At 55.2% G+C, this 18,552-nt stretch overlaps 4 protein-coding genes across 4 annotated transcripts; 2 read left to right on the top strand and 2 right to left on the bottom strand.

Moving 5' to 3' along the window:
• Positions 1 to 208: 208 nt before the first annotated feature.
• Positions 209 to 1,837, top strand: MRS44_004778 (uncharacterized protein; the record flags this gene model as incomplete). Its single annotated transcript, XM_046268773.2, has 2 exons — positions 209 to 250; positions 311 to 1,837. The coding sequence occupies 2 exons, from the start codon at positions 209 to 211 to the stop codon at positions 1,835 to 1,837; spliced, it is 1,569 nt and encodes a 522-aa protein (XP_046136078.2).
• Positions 1,838 to 3,436: 1,599 nt separating this feature from the next.
• On the bottom strand, positions 3,437 to 7,712 carry MRS44_004777 (uncharacterized protein; the record flags this gene model as incomplete). Its single annotated transcript, XM_065622332.1, has 3 exons — positions 3,437 to 5,806; positions 7,390 to 7,580; positions 7,646 to 7,712. 3 exons carry the CDS (start codon positions 7,710 to 7,712, stop codon positions 3,437 to 3,439), a joined length of 2,628 nt encoding a protein of 875 aa, XP_065478404.1.
• A 4,814-nt stretch (positions 7,713 to 12,526) lies between these two features.
• MRS44_004776 (uncharacterized protein) lies at positions 12,527 to 13,561 on the top strand (the record flags this gene model as incomplete). Its single annotated transcript, XM_046268774.2, has 1 exon — positions 12,527 to 13,561. The coding sequence occupies one exon, from the start codon at positions 12,527 to 12,529 to the stop codon at positions 13,559 to 13,561; it is 1,035 nt and encodes a 344-aa protein (XP_046136080.1).
• A 1,235-nt stretch (positions 13,562 to 14,796) lies between these two features.
• Positions 14,797 to 17,529, bottom strand: MRS44_004775 (uncharacterized protein; the record flags this gene model as incomplete). Its single annotated transcript, XM_065622331.1, has 4 exons — positions 14,797 to 15,372; positions 15,435 to 17,317; positions 17,359 to 17,415; positions 17,487 to 17,529. The coding sequence occupies 4 exons, from the start codon at positions 17,527 to 17,529 to the stop codon at positions 14,797 to 14,799; spliced, it is 2,559 nt and encodes an 852-aa protein (XP_065478403.1).
• Positions 17,530 to 18,552: the final 1,023 nt, after the last annotated feature.

Here is an 18,552-nt window from a genome sequence, read left to right as displayed (position 1 = left end):
GATCCAACCGCCGGTCCGCAAGGCTGCCGCTTCATCATTCCGGCGCTTCAACGAGCCATTCGCGTCTGTATCCGATTGAAACGAACCTACCCTACTCAATACAGGCAGCACAAGGCGACCATCGAATCGGGTACGCTTCCTATGCGACGCCTCAGCTACCCGCTTCGAGTCTCCGCTGCCAGATGACCTCGGACCTGGCAGAGGCGCAATGGGGTTGCTTGGCGGCATCTCATCTGGAGGGAGCATAGCTGTACGTTTAATGGTAGATGCGCTGGCTGGCCGAATGATTTACTAATGCTCGCCCTCGCAGCTAGGAATTCTGGTCGGATTGCTATCGACAAGTGTTCAGAGCCTCGGCCTGACCTTGCAGCGCAAGTCGCATATACTCGAAGACGAAAAGGGACCTCTCGATGTCCGGCGACCGCCTTACAGGAGGAGGAGATGGCAGATCGGCATGGGCATGTTCATCGTGGCGAACCTCCTCGGAAGCACCGTTCAGATCTCGACGCTACCACTCCCCGTTCTCTCGACACTTCAGGCCGCGGGCCTCGTCTTCAACTCGATATGTGCGTCATTGATACTCAGCGAGCCCTTTACGCGTTGGTCCCTGTCCGGGACGATTCTCGTCACGACAGGCGCCGTGCTGATTGCCATTTTTGGAGCCATCCCTTCACCAGCGCATGACCTAAAGGAGCTGTTGGAGCTCATGGCGCGCAAACCTTATGTGGTCTGGATGATTCTTCAGGCCCTGTTTGTCGTTACCCTCGCGTTGGCCATCGACGTGGTCAACAGCGTCTCGAGCCTCTCCCACGACGCCCGGTTTCGACTAGCTCGTGGCATCACATACGGCATCATAAGTGGAGATCTCTCCGCCCATGCTCTGTTATTCGCCAAGTCTTCTGTCGAGCTAGTCATCAAGACGATCGCTGGGCGTAACCAGTTTGTCCACTGGCAATCGTGGGCGATTGTTATGGCGCTCGTCACGTTGGCCCTGTGCCAACTTTATTACCTCCACCGAGGCCTTAAGCTGGTCTCAACCTCGGTTCTCTATCCCTTGGTTTTCTGCGTTTACAACATCGTTGCCATTCTAGACGGTTTGATATACTTTAACCAGACGAGCTTAATATCACCTCTAAGAGCCTGTCTCATCGCCTTGGGGACGGTCATCCTCCTGTCAGGCGTGCTCGCACTGTCTTGGCGCCTGAGCGATGAGCAGCATACACCCGGAGTTGGCCAGTCATCTCTTGCGCCTGGCCTGGGACTTGTGGAGGACACCGAAGGGGAGGAAGAGTCCCTCCTCGGCTCGGACAATGCGGTTGCTGAAGACGATACGATACCACATACATATCAGACATTCCCGCCTGCGATTTGCGAGACCCCCTTGATTCCCTCTCGCAAGAGAAGCTCACGGTGGGCTGAGCGCGCTGAGATATGGGATGAGCTGGAAGATCGCGATGAACCTAGCACTCCCGGCAACAGGCGACGGTCCAGCACACTCCCACAACATACCGAGTCCTCGCCATTGCTGCCGACAAGGAGGTCTGTAGGTGGAGCTCCCGCCGGTGAAGAGTCCGGCCCCAGCACCGAGTCCACGCCTCGAAGACTGACTCGACGGCGACGGAAGAGCACAGGTTTCCCCGGCCTCGTCGCCCGGAGACACCAACGAAGTAGAAGCTCCACAGTGTCGGGCCCGCTAGGCAACCTCCTCTCGATGAGTTGGCTCAGGGGTAGAAGCAGGCAGCCGTCACAGGCCAGCACGAGCGATGGCTACCCCTGGGGCACATCTCCACGAGAAGGCGGCGGCGGTGAGAACGGTAGAGGCGACTCAGCTGTATGAATAAAATGTGACGCATTTTGGGAGTTGCGAGAGAAGAAAGAGGCGAGCGAAAGGCGTTTTTTCTCTGTAGTTTCATTACATCTTTTCAACACCGGGGTGATTGGGTTAGTTCTTGTCGAGTGCGGCCGACCTTTTTCTTGGGTTGCAAGGTTTCTTCTTGTCCGCCGCGAATAAATCTATAGGGTTTTTGGGATCAATCAAGGCCGTTGCCAGAGCACACGATGGGATTGGTGTTGTTCAGTCAGTTTCTATGCGATGCTGGTCGGCGTCTGTATAAGAAGGTCCCGTGTAGTATGAAGCCCTCTAGGACATCGCCATCTATTTAATAGAGCACCAGACAACGTACCCGGTAAGGAGGGTCTTTGTATCACTTGCTTCAAGATACTCCGTATTAAAGCAACTGATATGAACGTAATATCTTGAAGGTTCTCATGAGAGATTATAGTTATAACAGAGCCCTAACATTGTTGCACAATAAGCGGCTACCATTACCCTATTTTGTGATTTCTATGAGGCTAGCTTCAAGTATCGCGAGAAGTCTACTCTGGAATCCACGTCCCACAGTTGGGAATCTAGAAGAGATCAAAAGACGAAGGCAAACAAACCTGAACTTGGGCAAAGCATATAATCTTCAAGGATTGTCACAAACATCAACTGATCAGACAAAGGCTTTGTCAATGTCAATCAATACACAGAAATTTTACATTGACTCTGTACTCTAGCCCATGCGAATCCGGCCCTCAAACACCGGGTGCCGTCTAATGATATTAGGACCTCATGCGCGAAAAAAAGACGAGGAAAACAAATGACAACAAAAACTCCCAGATTCCCCCTCCGCGCCCTGTACTCCGTCCGGCATTCCCTCAACTCCGCTGCCCCGGCATCCTTCCGCCGGTGGTGATACCGTACAAGTTGTGTTTCAATTCCGAATGCCCGTCCCTTGGGAGTATTGATGGTGTGTAGTTTTGTGTGCCAGCCTCGACAAGAAGCGGTCAAGGCGCCCAGAGACCGCATCTACTGAGTTATATCTCCCGCCTCAGCTGACTGAATCTCCCCCGGTATTCATTCGTGGCGATGTGTGTGGTACAGTGGTTCCTTGGTACAATGAATGATTCGACAACTCTACCTCGTCGTGAGAGGCAGAGTATCAGATGCATGGACATGGTCGACAGGCAGGTAATGAATGCCACAGATAGGCAAGGCCGCGGGAAGAGGATCCGAAATGGTATAGACCTTCTAAATGCAAACTTGGTCTATGGAGCTCCTCCGTTCCGGTATACAAATATCAAAACATGGCCGGTGAACCGAATTTCCATTAGTGCGGGTGTAAATCAAGGCCGTAAACGATGCCAATGCTATGCAACGGTACTGACAAAACAGACAAAACTGTAGCTGAACTAGTCGTACCCAACAGCGGCGGTTCTTCTCCCTTTTTCGGTTTGTTGAAGAGTTGTTGTTTGGTGCCCCAAGCCTGGAGTTGAGGCGAGGCCGCTGTGGTCCCGATGTAATTATGTTCGCGTCTGGAAAGGGATGTGTATATACTTTGGCCCTGAGGTTTTTCCTTTTTTGTATCAACGGGACTCCTGGTTAGTCCGACTCCTAGACGCGACTTGTGCTGGCCCGGCTACGCTCATCTTCCTCTTCCATGACATCGCTCAGCCTCGTGGGGTGGTGATGTCGGGGAACTGTCTCCCAGCCGGGGGCGCCGTAACCTTGGCCAGAATAGTCCTGAGGATCCGAGTATGTGCCAGTCCATTGACCGCCACCTGCAGAAGTTGAGGGAGACTCTTGTTTACCACTTGGTGGGTTGGTGGTGGCAGGCGTCTCATACTCTTCTGCTTCAGGATCAGAATCCGAATACGTCGAGGGTGGTGCAGCGAAAGGAATCTTGTTGCCTTGGGCATCCAAAATGAAGTTCCCATTGGCATCAATGACGTACTCACCTTCGCTGTAACCACCCTCTGACACTGGCGCTTGATAGCCACCACTGCTACCTGGCGGGACGGGCTGGAGGTATCCCTCGCCGCCGGCAGTCACAGGAGGCTGGCCTTGTGGAGATGCTGTCACTTCAGGCGGGTAGCCCTGTCCATATTCAGTCTGATAGGCGGCTTGACCTCGAGATCGGCTGGGACCTTGGGTCATGGGCACGACCTGGACACCTCCCACAATGGTAGGCTGTCCTGACTGCAGAGAAAGAGTTCTGTCGCGCTCCTCTTGCTCTCGTCGTCCCAGCTCCTCCCATGCTCGTCGTGCCTCCTCCTTGGATATGGAAAGCTCTTTTCGCATTTCGGTGAGCTGCTTCTGGGCCTTTGAGGTTCCTCGTTCGTTCTCAACAGCCTCTCGGATGGCGTCGGCTCGGCCGCGTCTCTCCTGTTCCAAGGCAGCCTCTAGGAGGGCGTTAACTTCTTGTGCGCGCTCCAAGTCAGCTCGTGTCTCAAAGAACCAGCGCTGGAACTTGCGCTCGGAGCTCGCGCGTAGACGCTGCAGCTCGACAACAGCATGGAAGAGATTCGCGCCAGCGGCAGATAGATCTGTCACCTGACGGGCGAGCTGCTGGTTAAGAGGGTCGCGGTTCAACTCGTCCTTGTTCTGCTCAAGTTTTCGGATCCAATAACTAGTGAGACCCTCCCAATGAGCAGACAATGTCTCCCAGCGCTCAAAGGCATGAGGAAACGAATTGCGCGGTTTTGAGCCGCCAGCACCGCCGGCAGCTGTCTGGGCTCCGCCGTCGGCACCTGGTGCGGCAAAGACAGGCTGTGCTGTGGTTGCTGGGCCTGTGTAGGTCTGAGGAGGCACCTGGGCGGCGGAAGCTGAGCGCCCATGTCGTGCGGTTGGTACTTGGGAAGTAGTAGATGCCCTTGCTCGGGCTGTGGTGGTTTCGGGGGCGACTTGCGCCTGTCGCTGAGGGTTGACGGGCTCACGCGCTTCGGCGCCACTAACCTGCCCAGCAGCAACGCCAGCAGTTCTACGCTGCTCTTCTGCTCTCCGTGCCTGCTCCAGGATGCGCGCTTCTTGTTCAGCCCTCTCGCGCTGCTGCTGCTCTGCTTCGGCGCGTTGTCGCGCCTCTCTGGCAGCACGCTCCTGCATGATCATCCTCGGGCCTCTGATGCCAGAGGGCGAGCTCGTCTGACCCGGACCGGCAGTGGGACGGAAAGAAGCGGCAGGCTTGCCATTGGAGGTAGGAGGCACACCTCCAGCAACCATGAGGTCGGCCATGCTTGCGGACTCCTCTTCAAGATCTGGAGTGAAGGGGTTGGGGTTGCGCAGCGCCTCCTCGAGGGCAAAGAGGATGGCGCTGTGGGTGTGCTTGGAGATGCGGACCACGGGGTGTGGGTCGGGGCGGTCTGCAGTTACAGAAGGAGTCTTTTGTCTCGGAGGGGATTGAGGATGTTCTGAAGACACCTCGTCGGGATCTTCGGTCAGATCCTGCGAGAGCCGTCGCCGGCGACGGGGAGCTTGTTGGGGCACCGAGTGGAGCGGGATGAGACCCAACACAGTTGGGTGATTCTCAGGCAAGTCGTTGACGGCCGCGAGGGTCGCCTTGGGCGCGAAGCCAATCGAGGCGGCGGCGAGATGGACTTTGCGAGACTCAGGGGCAGGGCTCGGAGGTGCCTCGAATTTGGGAGTTCGGCGAAGGCTTCGTGGTTGCGAGGACGGCGTAGAAAGTCGCTCGACGGGGTCCGGAGTCTGGATCAGCAGCGGTCTGGAGACGTTGGACTGCTGGCGTTGCTGTTGCTGGGTAGGGGTCGTGGGCGCGTTAAGGTCGTGGCGGTCGTTAGTCGCAGACGAGGGGCGTATTCTCGACACGTCTGCGGCGCTGGAAGGACGAGGTTTTGGAGTGTGCGAGGAGAGCGAGTTGTTCGACAAGGCGAAGGTTTCACCAGCGGGCGCTGGTGGTTGCGGTGGAGGATTGGACCAGGCGATTTGTTGCGAGTGGTGAGGTGCGGTGATGGTGGTGTGGGGGAGGCCCTTGATGCGTTGTTACTGCAACTGCAGTTGGGCCTGACTAGAGAAAGACGGACGATGTGAGGCCGACAGGAGAGATTGGTCTCGGGATGACGACCAAAAGTCTCAGGTTAGTTCGGCTCTACTCGAGACAAGCCAAAAGGTTGAATGGCCTGACTGGAATGTGCTTGTTTTTAGAGAGTAGAAAAGGACGGGCATCAACCGATGAAAGCTGGGATCGGATGGAGGGTCCCCTGGTGATGTCAAAAAAAGTTGGTGGCCGGGAGCCCAAAAAAATTGGGGAGGTTGGTGGTGCTGCCGGTGCTCGCTCGCTGGTCGTGTCGGGTGCCAGTAAAGTGGCCGCCAACGCCAGGCCAGGCCCAGTTGTAGAGGGCCGCGTCCAGTGAGAGACCTCCCTCGTAAAGAGCCAGTAGCGGACAGAGGCTAGACAATCTGCAAGCACTCAGACCACGCACACGCACACGCGCACACGACGCGAGATGCGAAATTCCCAGCCAGCAAGAGAGACAGAGATGGCTGATCAATTGGTCAATCGGCCAATTGCTTCATTCGATAGCCCCGTTTCGTTTGTAAAGGCGCAGCGTAGCGTAGCGACACTCTATGCGCGCAATCGCTTCAGCTGAGATCGGGCCTGCCACCAGGCCGCCTGTTCGCAGGCTTTTCCTGCGTGCAAAGCCTTGAATCGCAAGTTAGGAGAAGACGTCTGGCTGATTCGCTGTAACAAGAGGTCCTTTGCGACGCGACGCTGTGCAAAGTGCTGCCCTCTCGGATAGGCTCCGTCTTCGATCTGGATTGTCACCGGCCAGGGCGCGTCGCGAATCCGTTATGCGCAACTCGTCGAGCTGCAGAGGGAGGTAATCAAGCGGCTGGGAACGATGGGGACGCACAAAGCAAACATGCTCGCAGCCCAATGGCGAAGCTGTGACTCTGAGTATCCACGCCTGCGTCGAGATATCACCATCACAGTCGACGACAGGTCATGGTAAGGTATGAATGCGTTGGGAGAGGGAAGATAGGTTGAGGTGGAGGAGAGAGAAGGGGGCACAGCACAGCACACTTGCGACCTGACGTAGAACTGGAGCGCTCCTCCCTCAGCCGGCCCTACTCTGATGACTTAATTACGCCAGGTTTTCAAGGGAGTCGATCAAGGCACACACAAGGAGGAGTAGCTAAGGTAGCAAAGCAAGCTCTGGCCGCTTTGACCGGGGGGATGATGGAGCCATGGGGCGGGCATTAGCTAGCTGGCTGCCCGGGTCCCAAGCTTTCTCTCGCCAGCAGCCCTGCTGATGAATTAGCTTTGGGCCAAGCCTTCGAGTCTCGTCGCCCGGCTGGGTCAGTCAGTTATGACCAAGGTGACGGCATGAACTAAGGCGATGGATGCGTTGTCCATCTCTTTAAGCGCATGTGCGTGGTCGAGTTGAACTACCCTCCCCCTCTCCCTTTTCCCGGTACAGCACAATGCTTCCTTTGTGAGCAGCGTCATTGATGCGATGCGCTGATCCGTCTTGAAACAAGTACAACAAAGACAGCACGGCTCAAAGTCGAAAACTCGGGTTGGATGCTTTTGCCGAAACGCTCTAATTTACCATCGTCGGGTCTTGTCTCGGGACGGACATCTGGCGTCTGACCCGGCCACCCGTCTCCTCAATGGCGCCGGCATTTGCTATGTGGGCGCCTCGAGCTGGGCGCCTCGAGCTTGAAGCTGAGGAAGCAAGCTCTGGGAGCTCGGAGCTGAGAGGAGCTGGTGCTGCTGGCAGGCAAATTGGGCTGCCCTGGGCTGTCCATCTCATCTCATACACAGGCGCAAGGACTGGAGCTCTCTCCTCTCTTCTCAGCTCTGACCTCGGTCCTCAACCTTCATCACACGACTGCGCGCGTGGGCAGATTGCGGACCTGGGTCTCCTTCCATGTCGAGACGCCGCGTCGCAGCATGTTTGGAAGCTTCGACCACATTTCACACGCGCCGAAGCTACGCATAGGCCATCTTTGGCCGGTTTCTTCATCTCAATCGCCCCTGAGAGCAGGGTTGAGGGTGCAAGTTGACCGTGGTACGTACGACGACCCAGCGCTGGGGAATCCACGCCTGAAAAGACGAGGCGGCCAGTCCCATTGGCAGAGAAAAGCCAGGACAAGGCGGGTCGAGAGAAAAAACGAGACAACAGTACAAAGACATTGGCTTATCATCGTTTAAATTGGACGTTGATGAGTATACTAGGAATATTCAAATGGTAAATAACAGATATCTAGAGTAGTAGCATTCATGAGAATATCTCTTTTACTATTTTAGTATTTTTTTTTTTTTTTTTTTTCTAAATTTACTGGTGACATTCCAGTGAGTTAGACCTTCTTTGCCGTCCCTGTGCCTCGTTTATTTCTTGACCCCCGTCGCGGGGACGTGATGACCTCCATCCCAGATGAACCATCTTGCTACTAACGGCGCTAGGGCTTGTCTTCGCTCGTCACCACCGCTGTCCCCCCGGTCCCGGATCTGATCCCCAGCCCTGGCCATCGCCCAGCCCCCCTCGTCTGGTCTTCTTCTTCCCCCTAAAAAGGGCTTCCATGCCCCACAGAACCGAGCAACCGGTTGACTTGAGCGAATTGGGGACTGGGACGGGGCCGAGTACGACGCTGAGTCGTGGTTCTGGCGGGAAGAGGACCCGTCCGGAACCGCGTCGGTTGCGGTTGTCTGACACTTGCTTCTCGTTCAAGGACGGGGTCTTGGACTCGAGCGTCAATACCACCGGCGAATCTCCATGTTCCGATGGCTTTGTCTTGTCGTTGCTGGATCATCCAGCCTGAGCTTGACGATCTCCCAAAGACGACAAGCAAGCCACACACACCAACTTTAATAGCTTGGAGGGGGCGGGAGCCACGGCACGCCCCGTCGTTGGGTCCCCCAATCAACGGCGCCGTTTCCCATCTCCGTCTCGTCCTAGGCCAGTAAGCTCGTGGCCCAAGTTTCGGGTCGCGCAACCACCAAATATCAGGTCGCGTCACTCAAGCATCGACTCTCAGGCGATTTTCTAGACGCCCATCGCCCAGGCCCTGGTCATGCGTACTCGTTTTTTCTAATGTCCCTGACAGCCGCCCCGCGGGTATCTCGCATAATGCTGGGGGGGACCCTTGATCCTTTGAGCATCGTCGATATTGCACATTTCCGGTCCTGGCAAAACGCGGTTTGAAGACAGGGATCTCGCGGGTCAAATCTTAGCTGCCAGGTGGAAGCTGGAGGACTTCCCCTGTGGCTGATTTACAGATACTGTGAGGTGTTTCGGACACGCGAGAGAAGCGAATGAAACACGGGGCCATCCCAGCGAGTGGTTTTGTCGCCGGAGCACGTGCCGCTGCTCGCGGAACATCCAATGCTTTTGTCAGGCCAGCATGGGTAAATGTTGATGTGATTATGCTGAGTCCCTATGACTTACTGAGTTATGCAAATTGCATGTTCATGTTTTTAAACATGATAGTATCAAGTTTGCCTCTTGCACAACCCTTTGTCTTTGCAAACTGTCCGCCTCAATAGAGATGTTACTTTTGTCCAAGTAAGAAGCCGTGCAATGAATGGATGCTGTCTACTTTGGAGCTATTTCGATATCGATAGGTCGTCATCTGCTCCTTAACAGGCTGGATGCTCTATGGATGGCAGGATTGCATTGAATTTCTAAAAATGAGTGTGTTGTGGCTCAGATTCTGTGCTCAAAGGTCGTGGGTCGGTTGAGGCACCATGAGATCGACCAAAACTTTGCTCTACACATGAACACAAGCTGACGGGCTGAGATCAGTGCTAAACGGGTGCCAATTCACCTACCAGAACACCAAATTTCCACATACAGGTTCAAACTACCATCCTCAATCATTTCATCGGGTGCGTCATGTTAAAAATCATAGGGAGAGCGCCTTGGGCCGTGATTTAAGGTTCTAGCTACACCATAATCATCCTCCCTGGCAAATGTCTCCTAATAAAGGTCAAGGGTGGACAAGTTACTCCGGCAGAGACGCTGGTCAAGCTACTACATTCGGCATATTGGTAGGTACGTCCAAGATGGTCGCCTAATGGCGATCGACGGGAGGGCCATGGCGCAAACCGTTTGTGTGCAACGTGGCAGGGAGACGGTTGAGGTCGCCGCACCCTGAAAGTCCCCTGATATTGGCATCTGAGAGGCCTCGTCAGGGCAAGATTTCGATAGGGTCCTGCCCTCCACGGCAAATCCGATCAGAGGCACGTACCAGACCACGAGAAAATACCACAAATAGGATTGGACGCTCAAAGGCAAGCCTCAGGGCTAGCCCTCAAGATCTCGACCCGGCAACGTGCCCTCTTCCCCGCGATGGATGGATCTGATGGCTACACACTGCACGATGCCAGCACGCTTCAACCCCAGCCGGGTCGCAGACAAGATGCCGATCATGAAACGGCCATGTGCCAGTTACCCGATCCCAACTATGTGATACGCGATACACGATGCGCAACCAGATAGCCACGAACTGCCTCCGTGGAGCGCCATCGTCATTCCGCTCCTCAACTGTCACACAGAGGCTTTGACGTCACGGCTGATACCCCGCCTGTGGTGCAAGGGCAGGACGAGGCTCCCACGATCGCTGATGAAGGATCCGCGGGAAGCTTGTGATTGACCTGCCAAGTGCTGCAAGCCCCTGGCCCTGGCATCGAAGTTGAAGACCTGTCACAGATCTTCGAGACACGCGCAGCCCAAAACGTTGAGGCGAGGGGCCCGGAACTGCCCAGAACGGTCCAAAGTCTCCAAGCCTGCTTCCGACGGCTGAGCAAGGGACTCGACGCCTCATCGGCAGACGCACGGAGCTCAGGTTCGTGGTGTAAACAGTCGGATGCGGGGAAAGCTATCCATGTCAAGGGAGAAGAGGAAGCTGTTGAGAGATGGATGGTACCCTGCGTCTTGCGTCAGCCTATGTGCTAGCAACATAGATCTGCCAGCTGATGCGTAGTCATGAAGCTGACAGTTGACAAGCCCAACTTGAGATCCGATCCAAGCCAGGGATGAATGGTCAGATCCATCCGGCACTTGTCATATTTTTGCATGTTCGTTGGTCAAGCCGACAGCAAAGGAACACGCAGGGCGATGCTACCCTACCTCTTTGAGCCAAGCTTGCAGCTGCCGTCAAGTGCTCGGACCTCTCCTTGCCTATCGTGAGCTGCAAACTCTCCTCCTACAACCACATACCTCGCCAAACACTCACCAAAACATTGCTTCCCTTTTCTGAATACCATGATGCTTACAATCCGAGCCTCTTTTCCGCGTACAGAGTCGTGCGGAGTCGCCGGCTAATGGGACCTAGAGAACGAACATTTTCTCCCACCCACCAAGAGCGTTGCCGCGGAAAAAAGTCCACAATATTTACCTGCTCAGCGCCTTGCACATGCAGTCCATGTTATCAAAGACAGTGTCTCACGCCTCCACCCAGAGGCCACGCAGTTCTCCTGTCTCGAGGTTGCGCCAAGCAGGGAGGATGTCTTGACACTCGAGGTAGTCGGCAGCTGCCGTACCAGCGTCGGCGAGCTCTACCCGTGGCCAAGCTGGTCAGGGTTGGCATTGAACCCGGGGCTCAATGCCTCGCTCAGAGTCCGGCCGACCGAGCATCTTCAGCTTTCGAGAGGGCCCGACTGTATCCCCGCCCGTGTTCACCACCGGCCGTGACGGCATTGACGACATGGCACGGCGGCAGCCCGTGCGAGCAACTCGTCTCGGGGAGACCACGGTCCCTGCCACCAACTCGAGAGTCAACCGCTCGGGGTGTCGCTGATTAGGAGCCTTGCGTGTGCCAGCCTCGTCGCTGATCGCTGGCTAACTCGGCGTCATTCCCCAGAGAATGAGTCCCGTTGGCCTTGGGTGTCTCGACCTGGGGCTATGGATCCGATCACTTGGGAACGAGCTGATTCAATCCGACGAGATGTCGCGACGGCTGGTTGGATGGAGACGCTAGCGAGTCTGGCCGTAAGGGAACTGCTGAGCAGGACGGAGCCAGCGCTACTCGAGGCCGTCTGGATGCCAGCAGACCATACCATTGCCTCCCAGAAGACCCTCAGTGCTAGCACACGCGCGAGTCAAGTGCAGTTGCGTGTGTCCCCGAGCCCTTTTGCTTGTTTCTTCGAGTATGGTCATTCCCCCGCCGCGTCTCTCAATATGCTTCCTTTTCGCGGACAGAGCCAATTCACCTATCCGAACCATTATCTCACATTGCTTCTTCCTGCGGGAGCTGCATGTCCACGGGACTTGGCGTCACCTGTCAAACAGGCCACAGCAATCGCAGCAAAGCAAAGAGACATGAAGCTGCAGAAGACTCGTCCGACTGTGCTGCAAGATGGGAAAAAATTTGACAGCCGGAAGCAAGACGCAAGGGACGAATCGCGGCTGCATACCAGGGCCTAGAGGCCCAAGCCCTTGGACAAGACGCAAATACCGGAGCTGTCTGACAGCATCTGACGGTGTCTGACGGGAGGGATGGCCGGGCTTAGTCGCCCCCTCCATGCAGGAATGCCCCTCCAGCTCAAGGGGGATGCTTGATCAACACAGACACATGCAACGCCTCGAGTGGGTGTGGTGGCTCCACGGCCATGTCTCAAACGTCTTTTGACAGTCCTGCTCGTCCATTTATTTGTATATCATGCCCGTCCGTATCCCTGGGATGTTCACTCTGATACCAATATTGTTGCAAGTTAATTTCATGCTGCCAGTCTGACGATCCACCATGGAGCGCTCTAGCAAGCTAGCTGACCTCAAGCTCGTTTCCAAATACTATCCTGTCACCAATTACTCGTATCCTCAGTATCCCGAACGCCTCTCGCAGTATGGACGAGATCGCTTCTCCAACGACCGGGCCTCCCTGGGGTCCGACGCCTCTGCCCCGGGTCTGATCGATGATCCGACCGACTCGGAAGTCTCTCTGGACGACGACTACCAGTACCATGCCCACGCCGCCGAGCTATGGGACAGCTTCTGGCTTCCCAGCAAGACGGACAACCTCGAGCTTCATCCTCGAAAGCAGTATCCAGCATTGATACCCTCCCCCCAGCAGAGACGAAGGCAAGCAGAGGAGCGCCGCGTCCCCGCATGGCCCCTCCCTGACAGCCCTCGGCCCCGAAACCGAAAGCCGGCGGCGACCTACTCGCCCTTCCCGAAGCCGCTTCCACTCCCACCCCGGAGCACATCGCTTGTGCCCTCGTGGCAATGCTCGCGATCAACAAAAGAAAAACCACAGCGACCCCCTCGTCCAGACGACGATGTGTGCCCTTTCCGGTCGCTGCAAAACTCACCGCTTGTTGCCCACTTCTCGACTTCTCCAGACCCATGCCACCAGACGAATCTGTCCCGGTCCGCCACACCAAAGGCGCATCGCCCGACGACGTCTCTAGAGATTCGGATTTCAACACCCGCAGAGACCGAGTCTTTTACTGAAGCACGGGCAAGCCACTCCGCTCCGCATCTCGTCCTGGCAGATGCTCTGCATACAGCTCCCCTCATGCACACAAAGACATCGGTCCCTTGCCTCCGGCCGCTTCCGCCAGAGCCACAGCCGGAGGCCGACGCCGAGCCCCACTCGGTATTCGAGTATGATGATTCAGATTCCGAATCGGAATCTCATGGAGGCCGTTCGTTCTGGTTCCACCGTCGATCCGCGAGTGACCAACGGAAGACTGGTCACCGGACAGCACCATCATCACCGCGTAAACGTCAAGGAGGCGACGTGATTGGGCGGATGCTAGGACGACGCAGCAGAGGATGACATTCCGCCCTTTCTTTTTTATTGTCATGTTTCTTTGTTTTTCTTGATACCAACTACATTGTCTCGACGACCCAACCAACGGCACAACAGCACCATACTTTTTTTTCTTTTTTCTTTTCTGTCACGAGTTTGAGTGGAATCGAATATTTCCACCATGTTGTAAGACGTTATCAGACGCGACGACCATTTCTACTAAATACAATGACCTCTGTATAAGAAGCAACGCCAAAATGGAAAGCTAGCAAGGAGTTCCGGAAACCACCCAAATCGGGTGATGAGAAGCGGCGAGGAAGCCGCCCCTTTGTTTATTTTTCTTTGTTTTTTTCTTGGGTTTAGCTCTGATGAGCTATAACATTTCACATGCCACGAAGAAGGATTGAGACAGTTGGGGGCCATTGGATTGCAAAACAATGGGCGTGGGAGACGCCGTTGTGAAGGGATGAGAAGGCTTTGATGAGAGAGCATTCCTGGCGCGGAGCTCTGTACGATATCACAAGGGCTAGGCTTTTGTTTTTTTTTGAGCTTCTGCCCAGTTTTAGTTGCCGAGATAGTTCCAGGATGACGTTCAACAAATTCAATTTGTTCTTCTGTCAATGTCATGTGCTCCTCCTTGTTTGTTTATGAATGCCTTCATACGGTTGTCAGTGTCTCACCCAACCACACAGAAGCTTGCAACCATAATAATAACTCAGCTCTTATCACTCACCTCGAAGCAGGATTCGAGTGTCACGCGATACGGAAGCGAACTTGTTGCCAACCACACAGAGGCTTGTATTGGATCAAAACATCCATCATATCTCATTTCTTCTTGCTCGTCTAGCTCTTATCCAGCCACCCCTTGCCAACTACTCATCATAACTTTTCCCCGAGGACAAAATCTTTGCTGCCCAACTCGGCAGTAATAACAACATTGACATTCCAGTTCGTCATCATCCCTTTCCTTGCAAGCAGAGAAAAACAAACCCGCAAAGTCAGACATACAATCGTCGACATACATAAGGCCAGATAAATCAACGTGTGAACCCTTCCTTTCCCTTCTTTGCCAAACGCCAAAACAATGCAACGTGAATAAAGCAACGCTCAGAAAAACAAACAACCAAAAACACGCGCAAGGTAAAACCAAAACAGCAACCATATTACACCTCCCATTTCGTGTCGTCAAATAACTTTCAGTCGCAGCATTACTTCGGTGTAACACATTACAGCATCATATCATGATCATGCATATATCAGCATCATCGCGTGGATCTCGTGGATCTCGATCTCTTCTCCGTAAATTTCTTCATGGGTCGGACGCTCAGCCGTCGCTCATCGCGGCCTGCGGCGACGCCGAAGAACCAATGTGACTGCTCACGAGAGTCGGCGCGGTCAAGGCCGAGCCGGGCCTCGAGGTCTGCCGTGTCCTGGACGGCCAAGAAGGCTGAGTCATGGACGGTCTCATCGGCGGTGCAAAGGGCGATGAGCTCGGCGAGGCAGTCAACGGGGTGTGGTATGCGGAGGGCCTGGCGGCCCGGCAGCATGAGAGACAGGGTGCCGAGGTAGAGGAATAGGAAGGCGAGTAGAACGCCAAAGACAGGCATGTTGGGGAACATCTTGACCTGTCCGCGGAAGTTGGTGAGGGCCATGAAGAGGCCGCCAGCGAGGATGGGGATAAAGATGAAGAGGACAGACATCAGAGAGGTAACGGCGACTCGCCAGTGGCCGTTTCGAAGGGCCTTCAAGGTGCACTGAATAGGGAGGCACACGGGGTAGTCAGCGAGGAGAGACCTCGAGGCGATGGCGCCAGCAGGCTTGGATAGATCCGCCCAGGGCTGGTGGACACGCAGCGCATGGTCCAGGCTCTGGAAAGCAGAAACATAAACATGCCCAGGACGGAGGGGATAAATGCGTAGACAAAGTTGGCGGCCGAGAAGGCTCCGCTTCCAGGTCGTGCAGTGAGATGAGGGAAGTATCCCTGGTCCAGTCTGGTCTCAGGCAAAAAGGAGACGACGAGAATGGCCACAATGACAAGTGTCATGAAGGCAACCGAGCCTAGAATGACAGGAGTGCGCAGGGCGATAGGCAGGTACCGGTAGTGGGCATAACGGGCCTCGGCCTCCAGGTCATCGCGGGACGATGCAGGTGAAATGTTGTAGCTGGCCTTCTTGGGCAGGACGCTATACGATGCCCTTCCAGCCTGCGCATCCTCACCCACGCATCCGATGCCGTACCACATGCCACCGCCCTGGCCATCCATCTGCCAGTATCCAAGTCTGTCGAGATGTCGGTCTCGAAGCTGAGCCTGGAAGAGGGTGCTTCGCTGAACGACATCAACACCCTCATAGCTCTGAGTTGTGTTGCTCTGGCTCAATAGAGGGAGGAGATGGCCCAGCGAGCGGACATCCCACATGAGTCCCGTCCACTTGTTGAGCCAGAACATCATCAAGATGATGGTGGCCACCAATAGCAAGATGTACAGAGTGACAAGGGTCCAGACAACGCCCTGCACTGCAGCCCAGATCCAATCTTGATCCTTATAGATGCACGTGAAAGCAGTGCTCATGAGAGGAATGGTAAAGTTGGCAAGCCAGGTGCAGACGCTGAACAGCTGAAACTGCCAAGGGCCCGTAAATGAGGGCAGTAGGAAGGTCTTGGGGTACAGTCTTCGGAACAGCGCCAGATATCGGACGCTGGGCTCCGCATCGGCCATGGCCGTGAATGGGAGCATGCGCATCGAAGCTGAGACGACGGCTTGCGCGTAAAGGAGTATGATGGCCGAGAAGATTTGGGGCAAGATGCGGAACAAGAAATATTGACCGCTGTAGATGCTTCCGGGGTAGGGGGTGAATCCAGAGTCCTTCGCAGAGTAAACGGCGCAGAAGATGAGGGCGGCAATCATGAGCAGGCACAGCAGCACCAAGATGATCATGGAGATTGGGCGGAGGATGGCGGGCTTGTAGTCGAGAGCAGGATGGGCTCGGTCAATTGGGATAGATCTGGGCCTCTGCTTTTCGCGCTGAACATATTGATCAGGCTCGGAGGGCGGGCTAGAGGGTGTTGTTGGTGTTTCCTCGGGCGTGGACGGCACATCATGGTGGACCACGGTGCCGGGGCTCTCCTCCAGGAGAGGCGCCCGTGTCTCAACCGGCTCTGGGAGTCGGTCCTCGACGTAGGCGGGCTGCGGGACCGGCAAGGCGGGATATCCCATATTTTCAGGCATTCTTTCAGGTTGCGGGTAGTCTTCGTCCTCATCGTAAAAGTCGTTTGATGAGCCGGATGGGAAGTGGACGGCCGCGGGGCCGCCTCGTTCGCGAGTGAGGGCATCCAAAGCATATTGAATGTAGGGCGTGTCATCGACACCAGGTGTGACCTTTCCAGCGGCAATGGTGAGCTCGTCCTTAATGCTCTCCATGCGAGGATCGCTCTGGGCGGCGAACATGGTTAATTGCGCCTCGTCGAAGCGAACGGCGCCGGGAGGAACTGTGCGCTGTGTCTGTGTCGGCGGTGTAGGGGCCGCAAACGCTCCAGGCAGGGCTGAGCCGAAGAGTCGCTCGGGACCGTAGATCTCAGCTGTTGATGCCGAAACCTTTGTTCCTAATGAAGGAGGCGAGGGGGCGAAGAAGAGACCAGCGGGCTGTGTCGATATTGATGAACGGTTGGTGTTGGTCGAGGGTTGTCCCGGACGGTGCCTAAGATCATAGTATGGCCGCAGGATCGGCTGAGAGGACTGATCGTCGTCGTCGCCAGGAGTCTGCGCAGGAGACAGCTTCGGCGGGCCTTGACCTATGTGGGCGCACCCGTCAGTGAAACCGACAGACGAGGCCAGTTAAGTGTAGTTGGTGTAGTGCGGGTGATGGTGTAGGCAGTGATGGTGTCTGTGAGGATGCAGGTAAAGGTGGTAAGTGCGGATTGTGCAGGTGATGGTGTGTGAAGGACGGTTACATACGACGAGCTTCAGGAAGGTCGATGTTGAAGTTTTGCGAATTCATTCTGATCAAGTTGGGAGGGATGTTAGCCAACTGCCACTCCACTCACACACACGCGCTCAAGTCGACCAATTGGTTGCACGGAAAAGATGGCGAAGAGAGACAGCATGGTAAGAAACTAGAGAAGAATGGGATATGGTTGGACTATGAGGGATCTTTGGCGCGAGGCTGGGTTACGAAGAGAGAGGTTGGGAACTTGGGAGGCCATCACCAGCCACCGACACCCCACCAATGACGGCCTGGGGGACGGTTTTAGTTTTGGGTGGGGGGTGGACGATCCTGGTCAGAGTGAGAAAGCAAGGAACCGATGACTTACGACGAGAGCGCAAAAACCAGCTGCGAAGCACGGATGCCTTTGAGATGAGAGATCTCAGTCTGCTCCTTTCTCTCGAAAAGACAAAAAGAAGAGGGAAAATTGAGATGAAGAAGAGAGAATTCTTTTCGTCGGGCTCGGACGATGCTTAGGTTCGTACGGTAGCACCTTACCTTGCACTGCTGAGTTGTCACCCGGTAAGGCGAGCGTTTAAGTGCCGCTAAGCCTGAACGGGACAAGCTCGACCGGGCCGCCGGGAGCTTCAAGACGGTCCCCATCCATTACGCCTGAGCCGTCCCACCATCTATCTTGAGAGACACTGGAGAGAACGGGAGTCACTGCAAATTGTCGTGTGCATTTATTCGCTGGCTATTATTGTAATATCTGCTAGCTGCTTTAATATCTTTGTTGTTCCTCTGCAATGAAGCTGTTTGTAGCTCACAGCAGCTGCACCAACAAATTATTTGCTCGCTTAACCACATCCCGCATGTGATAACCACCTCGCAGCAAGATTCCGACCTTTCACAGAGGTGACACGTGTGTGACACCGACAACGAGTGCAGGCAACCTTGGCTCCATTTCGCCCTGTAATTTTTTCCTGGAGCTTCTAGCCCTGGCTCCAGCTCAGGTTGCCCCGAAAAGCAAGGGACCCGATTGACGGGCTAACAGACAAGCGCTCCCTCCTTGGTGAAAAGCTTGGGTGTTGGGTTGCA

The sequence above is a fragment of the Fusarium solani genome (genome assembly GCF_023522795.1).
Source record: "Fusarium solani strain SB1 chromosome Unknown bctg00000002, whole genome shotgun sequence".
In the NCBI taxonomy this organism is placed as follows: domain Eukaryota; kingdom Fungi; phylum Ascomycota; class Sordariomycetes; order Hypocreales; family Nectriaceae; genus Fusarium; species Fusarium solani.
Note: the sequence above shows the minus strand (reverse complement) of the source record. Positions and strands in the feature narration are given on the sequence as shown.